Below are 23,969 nucleotides of genomic sequence, written 5' to 3'. Positions count from 1 at the left end.
CTCGGCAGAGCTGGAATTCACACGCCAGAGCTGACCAACTCGACAGAGCTGAATTCCGCCGCCAGAGCTGACAACTCGAAAGAGCTGAAATTCACACGCCAGAGCTGACCAACTCGACAGAGCTGAATTCCGCCGCCAGAGCTGACAAACTCGGCAGAGCTGAATTCCGCCACCAGAGCTGACAAACTCGGCAGAGCTGGAATTCACACGCCAGCTCAAAAAGCTCAACACTTACTCATGCTCAACTAAACATTCAGTCCTCATTCTTCTCTTCTCTATCATTTCTGAAAAACTTCTAAATTAAACTAACATGCTCAAGTGACATCCTAGAACACATATACGTAAAAACATTTAACATGCAACGTCCCATACTTCACGAATTTAAACAATCATGCTATAAAAACTCATACAATTTTCATGCTTGGAAAAATACAAATTTAAAATATAACAATCCCAGTATACACCTAAGCACAAATATCAAGTCAAAACGATCAAACAAAAATCGAAAGACGAGCTAAACGGCGAACAAAGACGGGGCTGCCCTCATCGGTTTCGTAGCTACAGTTTGTTCCGTTCTTACTTCCTCCATTAAACATGCTCAACTATATCTATGAACAACATATTAAAAATTCACAATGATCCGACATCGTTTCAAAATAAAGTCGAGAAATCGATGTATTTCGACATTGACTAAACTCGAAAATCTAACCATCAAAATGTAGGTAGAGATGACACCTACCTAGATATGTGTCCGAAAAGATGATCGGGGCTCGTCTCGGCACTCAAATCGAAGCTTGAAAGCTCCAACTCCAAGTAAAAATGGAGCACAATGCGTGAGTGTCTTGTGCGTGTGATTTGAGTGATTAAGTGAAAGTGAAAAAGTGTTGGCTGACTTAATGGCTGTAAACAGCCGAGATATTTTAGGTAGTGGGGGTTTGGGCGGTTGGGGGATGGTTAGGGTAGGGGTAGGTAGATATTTAGGAATTTAATCATTTTATTAATCGTTAAATATCTCGTATCGTCTCGTTTTAACGACTAACTACTCATAGTCTTCGTACTCACCCTATCAACTCCCACTCACTTTCATTACACTCGTAAATCTATATAAATATAGAAAACTCAAACTCGTTCTCGAAATTCTAATAAACGAGCTCTATTCGTTTATCAAAAAATTCCGATTTACTATTCACTCGTCGTCCAAAAATAAAAACTTCCATTAATGGACTCGTATCGAAAAACTAAGAATATTTCTCGACGACACGCACATAAGATTTTGAAAGTCGACAAAAAGACGAAATAGCAATTATTACTATTCATCGTCAAAATGTTAAAATTTCAAAAGCGTCTTAACGCACTCAGATCTCACTTCCGAGTTCATCGTTCTTATTCAAATAATTATCTCAAATTATTCAAATACTCATACTCAAATACAGATATAAAATCCCACATCATCCGGATATAAAATACTGACTTCTCAAAAACTGTAAATCAAAGTAGTTCTAAATAAATTCTCATGTCTCTATAAAATTAAAAGAGGGAGCTAAAACCTTAATCACTCAAACTTAAGCAATTAAACAAGTTATTAAATGCCCGGGTATTATATAATTAAAAAGAAATAATATTTACACTTACTCATGATATCAGTCAACAGTCAAAAGAATGACAGTATCAGAAACATGCAAATTGTCCACACCTTCTCCAACTTGTTCCTGCACATCTCCTGTTATAAAAATTAAAATGATAAATTCCACAAATAATACTAAAGTAAATAATAAAGATTAATCAAAATAAACATTAATCTAAACTTACTTGGTTGTAAATTTTGTTGTGAACATGAAGGAATTTCATTAAATCTCGGATAGTCATTCTTCAAGATTTTATCCTTGTTCACTGCCGTAAAATTGAGAACAATATCTTCGACTTCCCTAAGAACTTCATCAGTCCAGAAATCAACACTAAACATCTCAAATTGAGATGGAGGTGCAGGTGGAGGCGCAGGTGGAGATGGTGCATTCTCTGGTTCAGCAGTTTTATGACTAGATGGTTCAGGTGGAATCTCTGGTTCAGCTGTTTTAGGACTAGATGGTTCAGGTGCAATCTCTGCTTCAACAGTTTTAGGACTACTCTTTTTTATTTCTTCAACTCTATCAATGTGATTAGCTACTATCACATTGAAATCCTTTTTCAAAATAAAAAATTATTTTTGCAAATCCTACAAAAAATAACAAAGTAATATATATGAATGAAAATAACAAAATAAAAAATTTGAATTGTTATAAAATAGAACTTACATGTTTTGATATGGCATCAATGCACATATCAGATTTTTCGCCTTCTGGAAGCATGTAAGTGATGAATTGACGGCTCCCTGAAACATCTTGATCACCTGGACGTCCCTCATGTTCATTTCTTCTCCCTCTCTCTCTGTTGGTCATTTCTATTCCTAGCCTGCCTATCTTGCTCATTTCTATTCTCACACTCCCTATCTTGCTCATTTTTCTCCACATGAGCAGCAGCTTGTTCGTCATTGTGTTCACTTATAGAGAACACACCTACAACCCACTCGCCTCGTCCAAAAACTGTCTCCCCTAGACATTCATCCTTAAATCTAGTATTGAACTTCTTAAAAGTCCAATGCCTTATAAGTGGCAAGGTAAATGGCAGACGTATATCTTGCCATTTGAAATGGTGATAGTAGAGCAGAGGAAGAATAACCAAACAACCATTAAGCACATTATAATGACCACTTTTAAATGATTTCAGTGCTTTGCATAGCTTTTTCACAACAAATGAACACCAATCGAACTTATGAATATTTCTAACATCCATAAGTGTTCTAAGAAGATTTAGTGCAAGGGTTATATTGGAGGTAGGCGCCAGGAAAGTAGAAAGAGCATAGAGAATGAAAAGTATAGCAAAATCTTCACCACCATTGTTAAATCTAACATCATTCCTATTAGTGATAAGATCAAACACCGATTTTTAGGTAGGAACAGCCCCCAAATCCAACCTATTCTTAAATTGTTCAACAAACTCAAACCCAACAGTGTCATTCCTATCATAGAATAAAACATCAGACCCATCTTCCCTAGGTCTAGGTAATAAAAACAAATCTTCTACATCACCAGCTGTCAGAACCAAAATGTGTCCATTCTCAAAAGCTAAGACACGAGAACAAGGGTTAAACTTTTCTATAAATCAGAATATGTTCTTCCAAACAATATACTTCCACTCTTTCATATACAACAAACCACCAAAACCTACATTTCTAATACTCTATTTTTGGCCATCATTAAACAATGAAATCAACTCACACAACTTGACATGTTTACATTTTATTTTAAACCTACATAAAAACAAACAATACCATATTTATATTTACTTTCATTACATAAATCTTATGTTTACATTTCAAACGAATAAGTATTACATTTCAAATTGAAAAACCAGAAACAATCTTAGTTATTCAACTAATACAATTCAAATTAAATACCAGAATAAGATATACATTTGTGATAAGTAATATTTACAACTATGAATTATAACTATTACATCTTTTTGATATAAGGTATACCAAATTTAAATACAAGATAGCACAAATATATACTAATGATAATATACATTCATAAATAGTAATATTTACAACTATAAATTATAACTATTACATATGTTTGACATAAGTAAAACTTTTAATATAAAATATACTACAGAAAATTATATATATATATATATATATATATAAAGAATACATTTCACGTTTTAAAACAACCTTCACTTCTTTATTTGACTTTATTAGCACATCTTGATCTTTATTGCTTTGTTGCACTATCACACTAAATATATTATGAAATAAGAAATATCAGTCAAAATAAGCCTATAAATAATTAATACATAATACATTGATTAAAAAATGAAATTAAATACCTTTTTCCATCAGCAACTTCTGGATCAGATTTCTTTGTTTTTCTCTTCTTCACTATTCAACATATTTTAAATATAAAAAGCAATACATTAATATTTACTTTAATATAGAATAAGTAATACATTTGTGATAGAAAATCTATACTTATTTTGGGTCACAAACTTGTATTACCTTTCTGCTTCACTAGTTTCAGCAGATGATCGAGTTATCCTCTTCGACATCCTAAAAATCACATTAAAAATAGAATTATTAAAAAATTTGAGAATAAAATATAAAGCATAAATTAAATGTGCAATACAGTATTACTAAATTAATACAGATTAAGTAATATATTATATCAGTCTTATGTTTACTTTAACTAAAAATAAACACTACCTTTCCTGCTCACCAACTTCGACAGACGATGTTTTTATCCTCTTCACAGGTTTCTTCTTTGTCATAATAAAAATAAGTAGTGGCAGACAAACATGTATACTTATCATAATATAAGCATATACTTTTGCTAAGCATAAGTAATACATTTAGCAAGTAATCATTCACAAGTTTGCAAATTAAAACAATCAAAGGTACGTGGCGTTGTTAAGTCCAGAACTCACCAAGTAGGTGATCTATCGGCTACGAGGAATGTTTCAAGCCAATATACCATTTCAAAGATTTGATTCATAAGTAATACATTTATGGGAAGACATACATACTTTATTCAACAAGAAAGTATACTTTTAATTTTGTATAGAGTTGGTAATTTATTGGCAGACAAACATGTATACTTGTCATAATATAGGCATATACATTTACTGAGCATAAGTATTACATTTAGCAAGTAATCATTCACAAGTAATATTCAAATGTACATATATGATGAAGTATACTTTTACTTATATGAATAATTACTTTTTTTCAGTGTAACAATTACATTTTTTGCACAAATATAAACTTTCAAAACATCAACAACGAAATATCTAAACAAAAACAACAGATATAAGCAAAAACAGATCTAAACAATACAAGATCTAAAAAACTACAGATCTAAACAACACCATAACTAATCAACAACATATCTAAGAAAACACAAACACAAACACAAACACATCACATATAACAACAACACAAATATTTCGTACTCGAAACTACTAATAATCATCCAAAAAAATCATAATCAAACACACAACTAAAGTGGAAATATGAAAAAAAAAAAAAAAAAAAGTAAAGAAAATCGTAATACCTTGAATATTGACGAAAACCTAATAACTTGAAACCGGGGTTGCAAATCAACGACGACCACGGCAACAGACGACGAAATCCGAAGAATCCCTTCACAAAATAAACAGAAAACAACATCAGAACGAAGAAAAAACACAAAAGAGAAAGGGTGAAAAAAAGCAAAAACCCTCATACCTTCGTACACCACAGAATCAGTAACAACAACCACGAATATCACATGACCCAACGATGAACACAAGATTGCTCCGTAAATCAGTGAGTATAAACGAGAAGAACACTGAAAAACAGTCGAAAATGAAGAGGAATCGAAAGAGAGAGAACAGCGTTCGAGCGGCGGAATGAACGAAGAGAGAGAAGAGAGAAAACGTACCCTAATCGAAGAGAGAGTAAGGCAGGGTGAAAATGAGGGGAAAATGAAAAAAAAAACTTTTATATTTTTGAAAACCGGGTCGGGGCGGGTATCTAAACGGGCCGGATCGAACCCGTCACATAAGATAAATTGCGATATATATATATATAGGGGGCCGCTCCAATGAGACCCCCTAATTTTAGTGAGATCTAGGGCACGATCTGGTGCGTTTATTTTATCAATCATATGGCTGATATTGTATCTGAAGGGTGATTTTTTTTCGCAGGGTTCGAATCCTGGAGGGAGCAGAATATTTTAAATTTTGTTATTCATCAGTATATATTGCATTTTTCATTAGTATATAGGCCCTGTTCATCAGTATATGTGTCTTATTCATTACGAATTTTTTAAATTTTATTTTTCATCAGTATATACATCTTGTTCATTAGATATACGTTTTGTTCATTAGTATTATATGTCTTACTCATTGTACTCATGTTACACGAAAAATAGGGGGTCTCACTGGAGCGCGCCCCTATATATATATATATAGGGAGAAGTTCAAATAAGAATCACTAAATAAAATTAGAATGGAGAACCATTTTAAGCCATTCGATCATCAAGATCTACGGTGGATGCATCATCTTGGTGGATGAATGCAGATCCTGGGTTCGAATCCTGAAGGGAGCAAAATTTTTATTATTTTCGGATGCATTAAATTTAATAGCGAATGTATTAATTTATATAACAGATGCATTGATTTTAATGGTTCTTATGTTCTCACGATAAGTGTGGTTCTCATTATAACCACACCATATATATATATATATATATATATATATATATATATATATATATATAGGGGGCGCTCCAATGAGACCCCCTAATTTTAGTGAGATCTAGGGCACGATCTGGTGCGTTTATTTTATCAATCCTATGGCTGATATTGTATCTGGAGGGTGATTTTTTTTCGCAGGGTTCGAATCCTGGAGGGAGCAGAATATTTTAAATTTTGTTATTCATCAGTATATATTGCATTTTTCATTAGTATATAGGCCCTGTTCATCAGTATATGTGTCTTATTCATTACGAATTTTTTAAATTTTATTTTTCATCAGTATATACATCTTGTTCATTATATATACGTTTTGTTCATTAGTATTATATGTCTTATTCATTGTACTCATGTTACACGAAAAATAGGGGGTCTCACTGGAGCGCGTCCCTATATATATATATATATATATATATATATATAGGGTTAGGCTAAAATAAGAACTAATTTTAGGATATAAATTAAGAACCAATATAAACCATTAGATCTTCAAAATTGGACGGTTAGATATTACCCATATTTAATTGATCAATTACACGCTGAATACACATTAGGGGCGAAAGGTAATTTCATTTTTGGGGTAATTATCCTTTCCTTATTTGAAGGAATCGTGGGATCAATTTCAGATTTGATCGCAATTATTTTCTATGATACATAAACACTCCATTCATGGTAGCAGTGTTAATGTTGCGATGAAGTCTAGATATTTTAAATTCATGCAAACTGACAAAACGATTCAAGCCCAAAACCCACTTTTATTCATCTAAGGATTAATTCAGGATGCATTGGCACGCGAATAATTCAGTGTATGCACATGAATAGGATGCATCAGTATGTGAATAATACAGTGTATGCGATGAATGAGATGTCATTAATAATTTTAAAAGTTTCATGTATAATTTTTGTAGCTCGATATGTATAATCTTTGTAGTTCGACATGAATAGGATGCATTGGCACGTGAATAATTCAGTGTATGTGCATGAAAAATATAGGATGCATTGGCATGTGAATAATTCAGTGTATGCGCATGAATATGATGCATCGTTATGTGAATAATATAGTGTATGGGCATGAATGGAATGCATTAGTACGTGACTATTGTAACTACATAGCGATGAGAGAGAGAGAGAGAGAGTTTTGTATTTAACCGATGCAAAATGAGCGAAAATAATTGCATAGATATATATCATTCATTAAGATATGAAAATCCATCTTTCCATATTATTGGGCGAAAATAATGGGGATTAAAAGTTGTACACGGAAAGTCAAACACAATGATTCACTATTATACCCTTTTACCATAGTTTGGCATGAATTCGCAGTTCAGGTAAAATGAATTATGTAGATTGTAGAATGAGTTATTTCAGATCTGGGCCATTGATTATAGAGAGATCTATGGTCTAGATTAGTTCTTAATTTATATGCTAAGGGGAGTTTTGTGAATAACCGCCCCCTATTATATATATATATATATATATATATATAGGGGGCCGCTCCAATGAGACCCCTTAATTTTAGTGAGATCTAGGGCACGATTTGGTGCGTTTATTTTATCAATCCTATGACTGATATTGTATCTGGAGGGTGATTTTTTTTCGCAGGGTTCGAATCCTGGAGGGAGCAGAATATTTTAAATTTTGTTATTCATCAGTATATACTGCATTGTTCATCAGTGTATACGGCCCTGTTCATCAGTATATATATCTTATTCATTACGATTTTTTTAAATTTTATTTTTCATCAGTATATACATCTTGTTCATTAGATATACGTTTTGTTCATTAGTATTATATGTCTTATTCATTGTACTCATGTTACACGAAAAATAGGGGGTTTCACTGGAGCGCGCCCCTATATATATATATATATATATATATATATATATATATATATATATATATATATATATATATAGGAATGGGATCATATAGATCCCAATGCTTATAATAGATCTCTATATCCAAATCTTGACCACACATTTATGACATGTGGCGCATCAAGATGGTGACACGTGGCAAGGATTCCAAGGCAAAATCTGGAGGGGTAAAATTGGAATGTAATTTTCGGATTTAATAATTAAAAAAATATATATTTTTTTTAGATTTTCTCAAAATAGATATATTTTAGATGCATATAGTTTCACACAAAGATGCATAAAGTTTTCACATGAAATGCATAACTTTGAACAGAAAAATGCATTTAATTTTTCCAATTTAGGTATTTTCACCACCCCACCACATACCACCCCCCAATCCAGCCCACACCACCCCCCAACCCTCCCCATTACCACCCCTCAAAAATAGGCATGTTTCACATGCATATAAAATCAAACAAAAATGCATAAAGTTTTCACATAAAAATGCATTAAATTATACAAAAAATGCATTTCATTTTAATAAATATGGTAGTTTCGCCACCCCACCCCTGCCCCTTCCCCCCCCCACCCCACCCACCCCCCCCCCCAAAAAAAATTTTATTTTTTTATTTTTTTCAAAACTGATTTTCAAAAAAAAAATGGGGGGTGGGGGTGGGTGGGTGGGGGGGTCAGTGGTCAGAAAATCAGTTTTTGAGAAAATAAAAATAAAAAAAATAAAAAAAATTTGTGGGGGGGTGGGTGGGGGGGTGGGGGTAGGGGTAGGGGTGGGTCAGTGGTCAGAAAATCAGTTTTTAAAAAATAAAAAAATAAAAAAAAATTTGGGGGGGTGGGGTGGTGGGGTGGGTGGGGGGTAGGGGGTGGGTGGGGTGGGGTTCTGGGGTGGGGTGGGGTTCAGGGGTGTGGGGGGTGGGGTTGGGGTGGGGTGAAATCTTATGCATTTTTATATGAAACTTTATGCATTTTTATATGAAAGTTCATGCATTCTCGTGTGAAACTTTATGCATCTAATATATACCTATTTTGAGAAAATCTAATTTTTTTTTTTTTTAATTTCGAAAATTACATTTCAATTTTACCCCTCTCCAGATTTTGCCTTGAAATGCCTTGCCACGTGTCACCATCTTGATGCGCCACATGTCATAAATGTGTGGTCTAGATTTGGATCTACGGATCTATTATAAGCATAGGGATCCACCGGAACCCAACCCTATATATATATATATATATATATATATATATATATATTAATTGTATCACGAATGCCTACTTCGCTTCCTTTCATGTTTTTGGAACCCATAGGCCATAACTTGGTGTCTATATGACATTTGAATCCCTGTATATATAAGCGCACAATAATTAGCAAGAAACTCGAACGTAGCATCAAATAATGATGATTGTCAATTGCAAGTTAACAACTGAAAAACAAAAATTGAATACTAGTAATATTTTTTTTTATGAGTTGGTCTTGGATACAACCGGTTTTACCATATAAGGTTGCGTTCTCTTTGTGGGAAAAGGATGGAAAACAAATATTTTCCCTCATTTTCCATCTTTTTCATGTGTTCTCTTTGTTAGCAAATTTTCTCCGGGCAGGAGGGAAAATTTTCCCGAGCAGCCCCTTTTCCCACATTTTCATCCCAAATCATGATAATATTATCATGACCTGCAGGTGTGATAAAATTTTCTCATGATGTATATTTTTTTGATCTTCCAATTTTACCCTTCACATTGAGAATGTCAGTGAGTGAGTCTTATTCGAATCGAAACCATTAATTTTTTTTCTTTAATTTTACTCCCCACCCCATCCCACCCCCCACCAACCCCCTCCCCCAAAAAAAATATTTTTTTTTAATTTTTTCTCGCCACCTCCACCCCCCCTCCCCTACCCCACGCACCCACCCCTAAATTTTTTTTTTAATTTTTCTCGCCACCTTCACCCACCCACCCCCTCCCCACCACCCCCCACCCCCCCCACCCCCAATTTTTTTTTTTAATTTTTCTCGCCACCTCCATCCACCCTCCCCCACGCCCCCACCTACCCCCTCCCCACCACCCCCCAACCCCCAAAATTTTTTTTATAAAAATTTTCTCGCCACCTTCACCCACCCACCCCCTCCCCACCATACCCCCAAAAAAAATTAATTTTTTTTGCCACCTCCACCCACCCCTCCCTACCCCACGCCCCCACCCAACACTCCCCCACCCCCCAAAAAAAATTAAATTTTATCTTGATGATCGAGCTCGGCTCGTTTAAATATTCGGGTGTTCGAGCTCGGCTCGAGCTCGATTCGAGCTTTTATCTTGATGATCGAGCTCGGCTCGTCACCCTCATACTAAGCTTGAGCTTAGTTCGAGTTCGGCTCGGGTGATGCTCGATAATGTCGAATTCGAGCTCGAACTCGAGCTCGGCTCGTTAGATGTTCGTATATATGATGTTCAAGCTCGAATTTGTTATAAATTTAACAAAATCTTCTTAATTAATATGTTATTCGAGTTCGAGTTCGACTCGTTTAAGGCTCGTGTACTAACTCGATTGAAGGCTCGACTAAAGGTTCGTGAACAGGCTCACGAACATGTTCGCGAACAATCGGATTCGAATATGTTCGCGAGCTCAACGAGCCGAGCACTGTCAGGCTCGAGCTCGGCTCGATAAAAATTTTGAGCTCGAAATCAGGCTCGAGCTCGGCTCATTTATTATCGAATCGAGCTCCGAACGAGCTTTTTTCGAGCCGAATCTCGAATAGCTCGCGAGTAGCTCTGTTCATTTACAGCCCTACCCGCCCCCACTCACCCTCCCCCCACCCCCCAAAAAAAAGTTGGATGGGGATGGGAGTGACGAGAAAAATTTTTAAAAAATGGGGTTGGAAGGGTGAGCGGGGGGTGGGGGCGTCGGGGTAGGGGGTGGCGAGAAAAAAAAACTTGGCGAGGAGGGGTGGGTGGGGGCGTGGGGTGGGGAGGGTGGGTGAAGGTGGCGAGAAAAATTTAAATAAAAAATTTGGGGGGATTGGGGGGGGGGGTTGGGTGGGGGCGTGGGGTAGGGAGGGGTGGGTGGAGGTGGCGAGAAAAATTAAAAAAAAAATTAAATGGGGGGTGGTGGGGGCGTGGGGTGGGAGAGGGTGGGTGAAGGTGGCGAGAAAAATTAAAAAAAAAAAAAAAAATTGGGTGTGAGGGGGGGAGGGGGTGGGTGGGGGCGTGGGGTAGTGGGGTGGGGTGGAGGTGGCGAGAAAAATTAAAAAAAAAAAAAATGGGGGGGAGGGTGTTGGTGGGGGCGTGGGGTAGTGGGGTGGGGGTGGAGGTGGCGAGAAAAATTATAAAAAAAAAATGAAGTATGTCATAAAATAAAATTGAAAGTATGACATAAAATAAGTAAGTCAATAATAAGGGTAATATTGTCATTTAACAATTTATCCATCATTTTCCCACAAAGAGAACATGTGTATAGGATAAATGAAGTATAGGATAAAAAAAAATTCCATCAAAGAAAACATGAGATAACAAGAGTGGAAATGATAAAAATTTTCCACCTTTTCATTTCCATCCTTTTCTCATGATAATTTTACAACCAAAGAGAACGCACCCTAATTAAATTGCACCTTAATCCGTATCCTAATCCACACCATGACCCGAACTCGCATTCTGATCCGAATCGTGTAAATGACACTATTCGATTATACAAATGACACTGCGTATAAATGACACTAATCGTGTAATGACATTATTCGGTTATACAATGACACTGCCTATAATTGATACTATTCAGTTATACAAATGACATTATAACATTTTAAAATGTCATAGTGTTATTTGTATAACCAAATAGTGTCATTTACAATCTATTATATAATAGGATTAAGCCTTAGCCTATGTGGCATATCTAAAATCTCACCATTTCAAAATTTTCCATATATAATCTTCATCATTTATTAATTAATTAACTATTACATTCTATATAAAGATTCATTAATCATAATAAATATAACTAATAATAAATGTATATATATAATATATTAACATTACATATAATCTAAATTAATAAATTTTATTATTTATTTTTTCTAGATAAAAATTAGATTTATATGTCTGATAAGAAAAAAAATTATAATCTATATACGATAAATTATTTTAATTGAATGTTAGTGATTAAATGTATATTTGTTATTAATTTTATATTTCTCAATAGCGTACATATTATATGTATATGTTGCAATATATTATATTGTGTGTGTGTGTGTATATATATATATATATATAATATTTATATTCTTAATAATTTTCAATAAAATTAATTTTAAATTAAGTTTGAATTGAGACATGCACATATATGTAAATTATAAACGGGCCCGATCATTGATTTACATGTTTGCATAATAAGGCACAAATTCTATAAACTGATTAATTTAAAACAAAATCTTATTTTATGTCTATCAAAATAATTAAAATTTTATTTTTATTTTTTATAAAATAAATCCATACATTTTATTTATATAGGGAAGAAAAATATATTTTTCATTTCTGCAAACTTTATTTGTTTATGTTCGTCCATTACTATAATAATAATAATAATAATAATAATAATAATAATAATAATAATAATAATAATAATAATAATAATAATAATAAATTCTATAATACGATTAGACCTTAGCCTACGTGGCAGGCCTCAAATTCTTTCTTTTCAATCTCAATCTCCAACGTGGCATTTGAGAATCCAATCTATATATTCTCATTCTCACTTTTAAAACAAAAGTCACGCCTCCCTCTTCCTCACGCCTGCCTCTTCCTCACCCCATCGCCATCGTCCCTGAATCCGGTCGGCGTCGTCTCCCCCTTCACTGTCTCTCTCTTCTCTCAATCATTTTCTCTCTCTAAAGTCGATAATTCCTTAGTTAAATTCTATAATTGCATACCTAGATTTTTAGCTATAAATTCCTTAGTTAATAATGATTTACGCTTCATCGTGTTTTTTCAGCCAACACAAGGTAATTTTAGTGCTTTGTATTTGAATAAAATTTGTTTCTGACTTGTGAAAGATATGTTATAAGCCTTTCGACGGAATATGTAAATTACAGTTGATTGGGTCCATATAATACCATTTTGAGTTGCTAGAGTAAAGCTTAAAGAGCAGAGTTGCCATAGCAGAGCTTCCAGAGCAGAGCTGCCAGAGCCAGAGCAGAGGGTCAGAGCCACGTTGCTAGAGCAGAGATACCAGAGCAGAGCTAGCCAGAGCAGAGATGCCAAAGCCAGTGCTAACCAGAGAAGAGTTGCCAGAGCAGAGCTGACAGAGCCAGAGCTAACCAGAGCAGAGGGCCAGAGCCAAGTTGCCAGAGCAGAGATGTCAGAGCAGAGATTCCAGAGCTAAGTCATTAAAGTCAGAGCCAGAGCCAAGTCGCCAGATCCAGAGTCAGAGCTAAGTCATAAGAGTCAGAGCCAGAGCCAAATCGCCAGATCCAGAGTCAGAGCTAAGCTATTGGAGCCAGAGCGCGGAGCCACACGCTAGAGACAATTCGCCAGAAGGCGGAGCTACTTAGCAGAGCGGAGCCAAAGAGTAGAGGTCTGCCCCAAGGAAGGAAATCCAGAGCTACTAGACAGAGCGGGATGATGAGGACAGAATCCAGCTCTGTAATTAGGGGACAACGACCTGACAAGTTATAATCTAATAATAGCCTTAATTAGTTTAATGACGAGCATGCGGAATAGATGACCAGACGAATTTACTACTTTACCCCGACTGTAATGCCTATAAATACCTACGATGATGAAATAAAGCACACACTCTCTCTTTTACTGCTTTAAGAACTCTTCTCTTTCCTTTCTCTCTAGAGTTTGAACTAATAAAATTACATATATAAATAAAATATCTAAATTGTTAGAGTTATGTTTGTTAGATAGTTGACAAATTGGAGTCATGGTTGAATATAATTTCATATTTGATGATGCTCTCTCAAACTCTAGATGAGATGATGCTCAAAACTCCAAACGAGATGACGCTCTTTCAAGTTTTAGACGAGATGATTCTCTTTCAAGTTTCAGACAAGATGACGCTCAGAAGTTAGAGGTGATCTGTCAAGTTTGCGACGAGCTGATGCCCACAACTTGGTTGGTCTTAAAACTCTAAATGATACGATGTTCGATAAATCAGTTATGGTCTTTTAAATATCAGGCGAGATTATTTTCATAATTAGTTATGCTTTTAGAAGTTCGGAATTATATGATACCTATGTCAAATTTATATGTATTTCTACTTTTTTTTTTCTTACGCGTCAACTTTTTATAAAATTTCATATGAAAACTAATGGGTATTTTTATGATCTCAACAAAATTAATAATTTAATTGCTAAAAGTTGTTGACATTAATATAATTTAAAATGTATTACTAATTTAATTTAATTTAATTAATTATATAAATAATTTACATAAAAAATTATTTTATATAATTATCATAAAAATAACATAAAATATATAAATTACAAGAAAATATGTACCCGTCGAATTTCGACGGGTAATACACTAGTGTTTATAGTGTCATTTATACGCATTGTCATTTGTATAATCAAATAGTATCAATTATAAACACATTTGTATAATTGAATAGTGTCAATTATAGACAGTGTTATTTGTGTAATTAAATAGTGTGTCATTTGTATAGTCGAATAATGTCATTTACATAATTTGGGTCAGAATACAAGTTCGAATCAAAATGGGAGTTAGGGTTGAACTCGATTATACCGTACAATCAATGGTACTCAAAATTTATAATAATAATAACAATAGTAATAATAATAATAATAATAACAATAGTAATAATAATAATAATAACAATAATAATAATAATAATAATAACAACAACAACAACAACAACAACAACAACAACAATAATAATAATAATAATAATAACAATAATAAGGATAATAATAATAATAATAACAATAATAATAAGGATAATAATAATAATAATAATAATAATAATAACAATAATAATATTAATAACAACAACAACAACAACAACAATAATAATAATAATAATAATAATAATAATAATAATAATAATAATAATAATAATAATAATAATAACAACAACAACAACAACAACAATAATAAGAATAATAAGGATAATAATAATAATAATAATAATAATAATAATAATAATAATAATAATAATAATAATAATAATAATAATAATAATAATAATAATAATAATAATAATAACAACAACAACAACAACAAGAATAAGAATAATAATAATGATAATAATAATAATAATAATTTTTTTTTTATTATGTTACAGATTTTTAAACTAGAATTTGTGACAATAATTGAATTCACAATTTCGATGGTCTTTTGAATTTTTATGTAATATATTAATAACGGAATAAAAAGAAAAGAGAGATAAAAAAGAAGCAGATCTGATATTATATAGTACACACACTCATCTATTTTATTTTTTCTCTCGCTGGTTCTCATCGTCTCTCTTCTCGCTCTCTCTCATCCTAGCTCACTTTCTCTATCCTCTCGCTCTCTGGCGCTCGCAGCGCAATCGTTCTCGGAGGTTGTATTTGATGCCGCAAAAGGGGGAGAAACAGTGTTAGGAGGAAACCTACCTGAGAGCAGCCGCCTCAATTAATTAAAACCCTAGATCCATAGATAAACATTTAAATTCATTTGTTTTTGTTGATTTTCGAGCTGCTTAAGGATCGAAATATGGCGACTTCTGCGCCTCAATCTCAATCTCAATCTCAGCCTCCCTCCGCTGAGGAAGAAGTGCTCAAGAGGAACACCGATTGTGTTTACTTTCTTGCTTCGCCTTTAACTTGCAAAAAGGTCCTTTTTTCATGTCTTTTTCTTTCCATGCGTGTGATTTTTTTACAGTGACATCTGTTTTCGATATGTATTTTCCACAGCTCCTATGGTTTATTTGAATGTGGACGATACGAATTTTTGCTATTAATTCCTCTGAGAATTAGATCTTCATTGGGTAGGGTTTTAATTGTTTCCCTGTAGATTCTTGGAATTAAGTGAGAGACTAAGGCCTTAATTTATGATTCATTTACATATGTTGGTTAATTTGGGTTTAGGGTATTGCATGTAGGCTCCGATAACCACCACATATTTCCTGGCTTGGAACATTTAGTTTGGCCCTGGGAAAATTGACGAATTTTACATATGTAGCTGTGATCTCTTTTTTCTTGCATTCATGGTCTTTATCTGGTGTGGTGTGCATCAGAATGTGATTTGTCATGAAATTGCTGAACTCACAACATGCTTGGGCTGAGGAAGGTATGGCATGGATGATTAGTGCGAGGAATGCAGTAAAAATAGTTATGTTCATGTATGAAGGATAAATTCATTTGATTTATACGTCACTGCATTTGCCAGCCATTTGATAAGATTCTGCTAATCTAGTAGATAAAACTCATTTGAATGCAAAACCCATTCTCTATACAACAATGAATCCCTTTGCTGAAAGGAGTATAGATTATGTTCAGTGTATGCTTGTTGATTACGTCATATCTTGTAATTTTATCATTGTGGGGATTGGGTAAAGTTTTGTATAGGTGTATTCTTGTTATCGAAACCAACTCCCCACCCAGCTTATTCATGCAGAGTCAATTTTTATGCTGTTGTTCAGGAATTATTGTCTTTCATAGTGTTTCTCCTTAGAAAATTTGTTGATACAATAATCAACTGCTTGTGTTCGGTTCTGAAATGAATGATTTCTAATTTGATCTCAGATTACTTTTAAATTCAATTTTGCACATTCAAAAATCGAGTGAGGTGATGGTGTTATGTACCATGAAACATTTTTATTCAATGATTTTTTATATATTTGAGTTCTTCCTACAGGGAAGCGAATGTGAGTATCGCCATAGTGAGATCGCACGGGTAAATCCAAGGGACTGTTGGTACTGGTTACATGGTAACTGCTTGAATCCGAAGTGTGCCTTCCGTCATCCGGTTAGTCTGATATGTTTCCTCATAAATATAACTTCCTTTTAGATATGACTTCTCTTGAATAAGCCTGAACTTGATGTATCTAATCTAGTAGTTTTGTTACATTGTATTGCTTGATAAGATATCCCTTCTATTTCTGTACTTTTTTGCTCTTCAGCCGCTTGAAGGGTTGCTCGGAACCCAAGTGCCAACATCTACTGGACCCTCTGCACCTGTGCCTCAGGCTGTTACAGGACCTGCATCGCATGTCCCAAATGCCTTCACCAAGCCAGCTGTAGCATGTGTATTTTTTCAAAAAGGGCACTGTTTAAAAGGGGATTGGTGTCCATTTCTTCATGCGCCAAATGCCTCAAATACCAAAGCCATACCTGTTCCAGTAACTGTATCTGCTGTTGAACCTGCGAATATAAATAAGCCTTCCAGTGGAGTTGAGAAGCCTTTGCAACAGAAGGTTACGCCTATAAATGTAGCTAAATCACTCAATGATACTGCACGGTCAAAACCACTGGCTGCAGTGGAATCTACTGCTCCTAGATATGAATCTGCTGTAAGTAGGAAGGTTCCACAAACATCAGGCAGTAATGTATTTTCCGGTTACAGGGCTGCTACTCCCATATCTAATGGGCACCCAGTCAGCTGGTCCAGCCGTGCTCAGCAATCTCACCTGTTTGATGAACCTGAAAGCATGAACAACAAGGATGCAGAAGAAGTTTCAAGGGAGCCGTCTCCTGGATTTGATGTTCTTGTAGACGATGAGGGAAGAGATTCTGAGTTCTATCCAGGTGAAGATAGGTATGGGATGTCAAGAGAACATGAACCTGGGACTGAATATGAAATTAGTCGCTCTGCTGATTACAACTTGATTGCTGCTGTTGATGATGATATATATCAGGGTCGTCATGGTTACGACTCACTTGAGCACCGTAAGGGACAGTATGCTTGGGAGCAGCGCAGAGCTTCATCTGAGAGGATGTCTGATAGGTCTTATCATGAAAGGAGGCCATATGGTCGGCAAGAGAGTCATGGTCAAGTTGATGAACAGGATCTAAGGCACCGTCTAGCAAAGCATAAGAAGCCTAATGGTTTAAGATCTGTCATTAGTCATGAACATGTCCGGGACGTGCATGTAAGAGATAGAAGCTACCGGGGTTTAGATAGGGATGAGCAACATAATGCCTCGCGGGAGAATTCTCTTGGCAGTCGCCTTCGAGGAAGAATACGACTTCCTGAAAGATCGTCTTCTCCAAACAACAGGGATATGATTAGGACTACTGGTCGTATCTCCTCACAACCAGGAAGGATTCGAGACAGAATAAAAGGAAGGCCTGAAGAAGCTTCTGATGATGGTGTAAAGAACTATCGAGATCTGGACTCAAGAAGAGAATCTGTAGGTGATAATAATACTGATTTTGCTAAACCAAAAAGCTTAGCAGAATTGAAGAACCAGAAAAATGCTGATTCTAGTAGACAGCATGTGACTGATCAACAATCACTTGGTAAGAGAAAAAATGTGATGATTGATTGGAATCAACAGAGTGAAAATGGTGTTTCATTTGAAGGACCTAAGCCACTAGAAGAGATTCTGAAGCGGAAGAGACGTGAAACAAGTGGAACTATTGTGGGTAGGAATTCATCAAGCGCTGAAGGTGGTGTTGTAGGAGATGAAAGAGAGGGTGCAACTGACGAGCCCATTACTGAGATTGGAAATCTTAAGGAGGTTAATAAGCCTATGTCAGTTCAAACGATGGAAGCAGGAGAGGGTAAGCCAGCCAGCTCTAGTCCTGACCAGCAATCTGTTCCTAGCAAGCCAGAAGCTGAAGATGGTGAACTTGGTGAGGATGGAGTGGATCCTGAATCTGAACCCTATGAGCAGAGAGATGGGGAGTCCGATTATGAGCAAATGGGTGGGGAAGAGTACGTAATGTATGATGATGGCGAGAATGGAGATGCTGTAGAGGAATACGTTGAAGAAGAAGAAGAAGAAGAAGAAGAAGAAGACGATGATGAGTTTGCAAAGAAGATGGGTGTAATGTACTCCTGAAATTGAAAGATAAGTGGGTTGATGCACGAGTATCGTCTCGAGAAATGGCAAGTTTATACTAGACTCTCCTAATTTTGCTTTCGGAAGTAGAGAGATGATAAGTAGTGCAGAATGTACCATTAGAAACTTCTTTTTATTGTGGAGTATTAAAACTCCTAGACTTAGACTGGCTGGATCAAATTTTTTTTTTCTTCCCTTTTTGTAGTTCCTCTATTTGCCAGTTAATTTGCTCAGAGTTGGATTATGATTGTAACATGAGAAGGTGAATAATAATTGTTGGCATGCCTTTTTCTCCCCCATTTCTTCTTTCCTCAAAGGTCGCTGTTGGAGTATACTGCATGTTTTTTCCTCATTAACTGAACATTGGGGCCATAAATTGCAGAAAATTTTCTGGGACTGGGTGGTGGGTGTTTAAAACGTACACAATTTGAGCATAAAACGCAGGGGGTAGAGAGTATCATTATTATTGTTGGATAGGAAAACATCAAGTGGCAAGCGCATCCCGAGATCAGTGCTCTCCTCTTCCAAAAACACTTGCACGTTACCAACGAAATCATCGACCTATGTTCACTATCTTGTTTGATTTTGTATCATCATTTCATATATTATCATATTCCTTCAACAAAAATAATGTATGATCATATTTTTATTTTTATTTTTGTGAGGTCCAACCAATGGCGATATTATTTCAAATAGGAGTGTACAATATCTAGGAAGGTGTCCGACTTTCAGTTATATTTTAAAAGTAATAGCAAAATTACTAAATTTTACGTAAATATATTTTCTTCGTCTCAATAATTATAGTTCATTTCTTTTGAGCACGAGTATTTAAAAAACTACAATTAGGGAGAATAGGTGTGACTCATATGTTTAGTGTAGTTTTTAATTAATATATAATATAAAAGAGGAGTTTTTTACCTCTAATTTTTTTCTCTCTTCATAAATTTTCTCTCCAAATTTTCTATTTTCTTTTGAAAAAATTGCATGTAAATACAAAACTTTGCTCAAAAGTCATATTTGACGTGAAGTTAGGATTTTACAATTAAATACACCAACTTTGTAAGTTGTTCAGTTTTGATGCCGATTTCATTTTTTCCAAATTTTAAAATGACGTAGCTCCTATGTGGCTCGCCGGCACACGCCTTTTAGTTCGCCGGACGAATAAGAAAACAAAATCCTTAGGTTTCACTTGTAATAAACTAGAACTGTTCGAACTCAAGTGTTAGAGTTCTTTTTCTAGTTTAGTTGCTGTTCTGAAGACTGAAGACTGAAGCCGGAGGACTGAAGACTGAAGTTGTCGACTGATATAACGATTAAGGCAAAGTCAAATAGTGATATTTGACTAACCAGTCCAAGAATCAGTTACGACTGATTATTTAATGCGAGCCACGTGGATTCAGCGAACTGATATTAAAGTCAAGTATCATTTAAACATTCTTCCTCGGATTGAACCTCTAAAGTTTAAAGGAAGCCACACACTCCAGAAGTACAGTCGCATTAAATGCAGAGATCTCATAATCGTCTTTTCTCTGCAGAGGCCCTTCCTTTTTGGTCATTACCTTTTCAGAGATGTCCTATCTCCTGCTCCTTAGTAGCCGTTCTCACTAGGGCTGTCAAAATGGGCCGAAAATGGCCCGGCCCATCGGGCCCCGCCCGTAGTTTTGGCCGGGCTGGGCTAGGATTTTCAAGGCCCAAAAAAAATCGGGCCTCCCTGGCCCGGCCCATGCGGCCCGCCGGGTCACCCGGCCCACGGGCCAAAATCGGCCCGTCAATATAGAAGGTGAAAATTTCAAAAATTTATATCTCCTCCCAAATTCCAATGGACCCAACCCAATCTAAGTCCATTTCTTCAATTGATGACAATGACGAGTCGAAGTCTAACTTATGATTTAAATTAGCAATCAACAATCAATATTAAATTATTTTTACTTGAAAGATTTATTTATTTTAGGTGGTTGTTATTTGATTCCAGTTGATTTGATTACTGTATTAATTAATTTGTGAATAAATCGTTTTCAATTTTTGTTGTTTTTGCAATTAATTTTGTTTACATTTAGTTTTAGTCATATTTGTTTACATTTAATTTTAGTCAATTACGTAATTTAGATGTAGATTGTTTAAGGCCCTTTTTGTTTCATCGAATTTGTCTTCAATTTTTTTTTTAAATTTGATTTAATTTATTAATTTTTGGAACTAAATATATATATATATATATATATTAATTTATTAATTTTTGGCCCGTTTTGGCCCGACCCGCCCGGCGGCCCGTATAGGGCCGGGCTGAGCTTCAATGTTCAAGGCCCGCTGAAATTTTGGGCCGGCCCGACCCGGCCCAAAAAATTGCCTAGGCCCGCTGGGTTGGGCCGGGCCAGCCCGGCCCGCAAGGTTTGACAACTCTAGTTCTCACCAAACAAAGGAACCTCGAAGGTTGAAGCCTCAGCCCAAGTTCAAATTACTCTCTAATGGAAGAATTCTTGAAGACCATTTCAGCCAACAGATCTATTCAAGACGTCTCCTATAAATAGAGCTCGATTATCACTTCAATCTTCACCGATTCAACTACATAAGCTGAAACGCTGCCGAATTCGTTACTCAGCATTCAAAGCCATTCCAAAGTTTGAATCGAATAAGAGAATCACAAAGTAAAAAATCAGTCACTGCTGATTACATACATTCTCTTAGAACTTAGGCAAATATTGTATATCCAAAGCCTATGTATAACTGATTACAGAGAACTTGTTCTTTGTAATCTAGTTGGCAAGTTTTCGAACCTCTTTTCAATCAACCGAATTGAGATTTTGAGTTGTAAGGAGTTCAGACCAGTGCTCTGTCTCCGAAGAGATCTTAGTGCCCAGTGTGCGCTAAGAGTGAGAAATCCAACCAGTTGTGTTGGTACTGAAGATAGGATCTTCAGTTGTCCAGGTTTGTTGTGCACCCGTAAGCACACGCCCTAGGTTTGCTGTGCACCCGTAAGCACATGCCCAGTGAAGTTGTCGGTCTGATCAACTGACCGTGGATGTAGGAAGTATTTTTCGAACCACGTAAAAATCTCTGTGTTGTTTACAGCTTTCAGTTTTTACATTCTTAATTGTGCACAAATCTTCTCCAACTGAAAACTGATTAACTGCAAAGAGAAACTTAATTTCTGACAACGTGATTAATCTCACATGCTATTTCGAAATAAAAGTTTTCCGCTGCGTGTGTTATTAGTCTAACTGATTTATCTTTGGATAGTCACTAAGATTCATAACATCTCTCCGTTCAACAAACTCGACTGAAGCTTTACGTGTATCAGTTAAAGTCTCTAACTTAATTGATAACTCTTTACTAGAAAGTTAGTTATATATCTTAAAATTAGAATTTAAAATATTATATAAATTTATTTAATTATGTGTACAAATTATTTATTTATTTATATACACATATTTATTGTTATTTTTTTATATTATTCGTATTTTTCCTGATTTCTTAATTAGTTTTGGACTATTCAAATATGAACTTTTAATTTAATACAATTTGGACTTTTAAGAGCCCAAAATTGTTATATTAAATGACGGCTATTAATTTTTTTAATGTTGATAGTTTAGTGTTAGAGTGGATTTTGAAAATAGTCACTTTGGAATAGTAAATATAAAAAATACCTATTAAGATAAAAAAAAAAAATTAGCCACACTTACCATTTTACCCTTGCATATAAAAATTAAAAATTACTCGCGAATTCGCAACCAGTCGAATTCACAGCTGTCATTAATTTTGGTTGTGAATTCAAGTTTTAACGTTTGAATTCACAACTAGAAATAGTATTGGTTGTGAATTCAAGTTTTATTGGTTGTGAATTCACAACCAACGTTAGTAATTCAATTGTAAATTCATAATTTAGTTGTGAATTTATTGATTTAGTTGTGAATTCAAGAACATTAACCAGACAAATTAATTCTTCTTTTTTTGTGATAAAAATCACTATAATCCCTCAATAGAAAGAAATCATAAATGCTTGAATTACACTCATTCAACAACTACAATTTTCGATGAAAGTCATATCACAAACCTTCTAAAAAAAAACACACCACCACAGTTTCTAATCGAAAATATATCACATTCAAATTCGGGAAGTAGGTCGGCTCTAGAAATATCTGGCCCAATAGATCGCCGGATTCGACATTTGCCTTCGCCTCCAAGCTCCCCACGACAACCGCTAGTAGCATCTTCACTGCCGCCTCCACCACCTGCAGCTGTTGGGAACCTTGTGGAATATCCTAACCCTTGTTTTGATGATACCAAAATTCATAGGACGTAATTGTAATAGACTAGAATTGTTTTGAACTCAAGTGTTAGAGTTCGTCTCTAGTTTAGCTTACGGTGTCGAAGACTGAAGACTGAAGACTGAAGAACGAAGGACTGAAGACTGAAGACTGCAGATACCAACTGAAGTATCAGTTGAAGAATCAGTTGAAGGCTGATTACTTAATGCGCGCAATGGACTGATACTAAAGTCAAGTATCAGTTAAACATTCCTCCTAGGACTGATCTTCCAGCGTTCAGAGGAAGCCACGTACTCACAAAGTACAGCCGCATTAAATGCAGAGATCTCAGGATATCCTTATCTCTGCAGAGGTCATTCCTATCTGGTGGTTACTTTTCAGAGACGTCACATCTCTTGTCCGTCAAGAGAGCCAGTTTCCACCCAGACAAGGAACCTCGAAGATTGAAGCCTCAGCCCAAATTCGAATTGCTCTCCAACGGAAGAAATCTTGATGACGTTCTACGCCAACGGA

The 23,969-nt window shown here is 35.3% G+C and overlaps 1 protein-coding gene and 1 long non-coding RNA gene across 2 annotated transcripts; one reads left to right on the top strand and one right to left on the bottom strand.

Moving 5' to 3' along the window:
- Window positions 1-3,840: 3,840 nt before the first annotated feature.
- LOC130996297 (uncharacterized) lies at window positions 3,841-5,516 on the bottom strand. Its single transcript, XR_009092483.1, has 3 exons — window positions 5,318-5,516; window positions 5,145-5,233; window positions 3,841-4,144 (listed from the first exon to the last, which is right to left on the bottom strand). It is a non-coding gene; the product is annotated as an uncharacterized LOC130996297 (long non-coding RNA).
- Window positions 5,517-15,600: 10,084 nt separating this feature from the next.
- On the top strand, window positions 15,601-19,493 carry LOC130996296 (zinc finger CCCH domain-containing protein 17). The gene is made up of 3 exons (XM_057921806.1): window positions 15,601-16,022; window positions 17,046-17,156; window positions 17,311-19,493. Exons 1-3 carry the CDS (start codon window positions 15,903-15,905, stop codon window positions 19,192-19,194), a joined length of 2,115 nt encoding a protein of 704 aa, XP_057777789.1. The 5' UTR covers window positions 15,601-15,902; the 3' UTR covers window positions 19,195-19,493.
- Window positions 19,494-23,969: the final 4,476 nt, after the last annotated feature.

This window comes from Salvia miltiorrhiza, chromosome 7, assembly GCF_028751815.1.
Source record: "Salvia miltiorrhiza cultivar Shanhuang (shh) chromosome 7, IMPLAD_Smil_shh, whole genome shotgun sequence".
NCBI classification, from domain to species: Eukaryota; Viridiplantae; Streptophyta; class Magnoliopsida; order Lamiales; family Lamiaceae; genus Salvia; species Salvia miltiorrhiza.
The sequence above is the reverse complement of the archived record's forward strand: the minus strand, read 5'-3'. Positions and strand labels throughout refer to the sequence as shown.